Source organism: Acanthamoeba castellanii, assembly GCF_000313135.1.
Source record: "Acanthamoeba castellanii str. Neff unplaced genomic scaffold scf7180000084749, whole genome shotgun sequence".
Lineage (NCBI taxonomy): Eukaryota > Discosea > Longamoebia > Acanthamoebidae > Acanthamoeba > Acanthamoeba castellanii.
Window position 1 is genome coordinate 66,392 of NW_004457364.1, and position 1,605 is coordinate 67,996.

At 66.0% G+C, this 1,605-nt stretch overlaps 2 protein-coding genes across 2 annotated transcripts in view; one reads left to right on the forward strand and one right to left on the reverse strand.

Moving 5' to 3' along the window:
- The window catches only part of ACA1_191880 (calponin domain containing protein), a gene marked incomplete at both ends in the record, with an annotated part of 3,811 nt that extends 3,537 nt beyond the window's left edge, over window positions 1-274 (forward strand). Inside the window, one exon of the mRNA XM_004336433.1 lies at window positions 68-274. Coding sequence (XP_004336481.1) covers window positions 68-274 — 207 coding nt within the window. The remainder of the gene's footprint in view (window positions 1-67) is intronic.
- A 189-nt stretch (window positions 275-463) lies between these two features.
- Window positions 464-1,376, reverse strand: ACA1_191890 (uncharacterized protein; the record flags this gene model as incomplete). Its single annotated transcript, XM_004336434.1, has 4 exons — window positions 464-549; window positions 613-778; window positions 894-1,046; window positions 1,254-1,376. 4 exons carry the CDS (start codon window positions 1,374-1,376, stop codon window positions 464-466), a joined length of 528 nt encoding a protein of 175 aa, XP_004336482.1.
- Between the last annotated feature and the right edge of the window lie 229 nt (window positions 1,377-1,605).

Below are 1,605 nucleotides of genomic sequence, written 5' to 3' on the forward strand. Positions count from 1 at the left end.
CACCACCACCGCCCACCTCCCGCGAGAGATGTGTACTGACGTGCTGGGCCGTTCGTTCTCCATCCAGGGCAAGAAGAACTACGGCTTCCAACTGGATTCGGGTAAGCAGCAGTACAACCTGGCCGCGCTCAAGCTGGATGACATGAAGGAGTGGATGAAGGACATCAAGGAGGCCAAGAAGAAGGCGGTCGGAGTCAAGGTCGTCTCCGAGGACAAGGCCTCGCCCGACCCCTCGTCTCCCCGAATGCCCGGCTCGCCCCACAACCAGGCCTAAGCTCGATCAACACCGCCACTGCCACCACATCCGACCACTCACCTCCTGTGTGGCAGCTCCGCCATTTTGTTCTATTATTGTACTTTGTTAGGCCGCCCTGCTGCTGCCATCTCCACCGCCAATTTACACCACACACACAGCCCACCACCAATGCTCGTCCACGGCGTCCAGAAGGGCCGGTGTCCTGGTCTAGGGGCAGGCCAGCAGGCCAGCCGCCAGAGCCTTGGCCGCCACCAGGAGAGCGGCCAGGGTGGCCACTGCGCAAAAGATCGTCGCTGCGCTCCCCCCTCGCCGGCGTTGGGGCAGGGCGCACCCGAGAGCGCACACGAGGGAGGCACCCACGCAGAGCACCGCCCCCTCCGCGAAGCTGTCGTGGGCGTGGCCATCGACGGAGGAGGGCGCGAGCGGCAAGCACCACGCCGTGATCGCGTGCACCACGGCCAGACCAACCAGCAGCTGCACGCCCACGTAGCTCATCACCCCCATCACTCCAGTGCCGCGACTCTGCGCACATCACCGCCGCCACCAGTCAGCACTCAGAGCGCGCGCGAGACGTTGGCCAACGTGCGCGTCCGGGGTGTGCGCAGCGCGTGCGTGTGCATGTGGAGGGGCGCGGTACGAGGAGAGGGGCGAGCCAGCGGCGGGCGGCGAGGTGTGCTATTCCGAACACCGACCCGACCACTGCCAGGCCGGTGGGTCCCGCCACGCCCCGCATTCCGGTGGCCAGCCCGAACACTGCCCCCACCGACGAATTCAGCACCGTCGCTGACACCTGCACGGTGACCAGCACGCACGCGGCTTACGGGTGAGGAAGGGCGGGTAGGGATGGGATAAAAGCTGTACGCACGCACGCGACCCAGATCTCTTCGAGAGAGAGAGAGAGAGAAGAGAGAGAAGGGAAAGAGAGGCGCGCTGCAGCGGGGCGCCACCCGCGCCTCGGGGGTGGTGAGTGGGTAGGTAGGTAGGTAAGGGGGGGTACCTCGGCACGGCGAGCGAGTGCAGAGAGGGCCGGGCAGGCGGCAAAGAGGAGCAGGAGAGAAACGGAGAAGAGGAGGTCGTCGTCGAGGGCCGAGATGAGGAGCAGCGCCCCCACGGGCGCCATCAGCACAGAGAAGAGGGCAGCGCCCCGTCGCAGCCGCAGCCACGTGGCCAGTGTCGAGGATGACGACGACGATGACGACGACGATGATGGCAGAACCTTCCCTTCCTTTGTGTCACGTCACGCGCGAGGGGGTCCACGTGGGAGGGGCAGGACCTGGGTAAGGCCAAGCAAGGCACACAACACCAGCCCACCCGATCCAACCCAACCCAGACCGCGACCACAGCGCAGA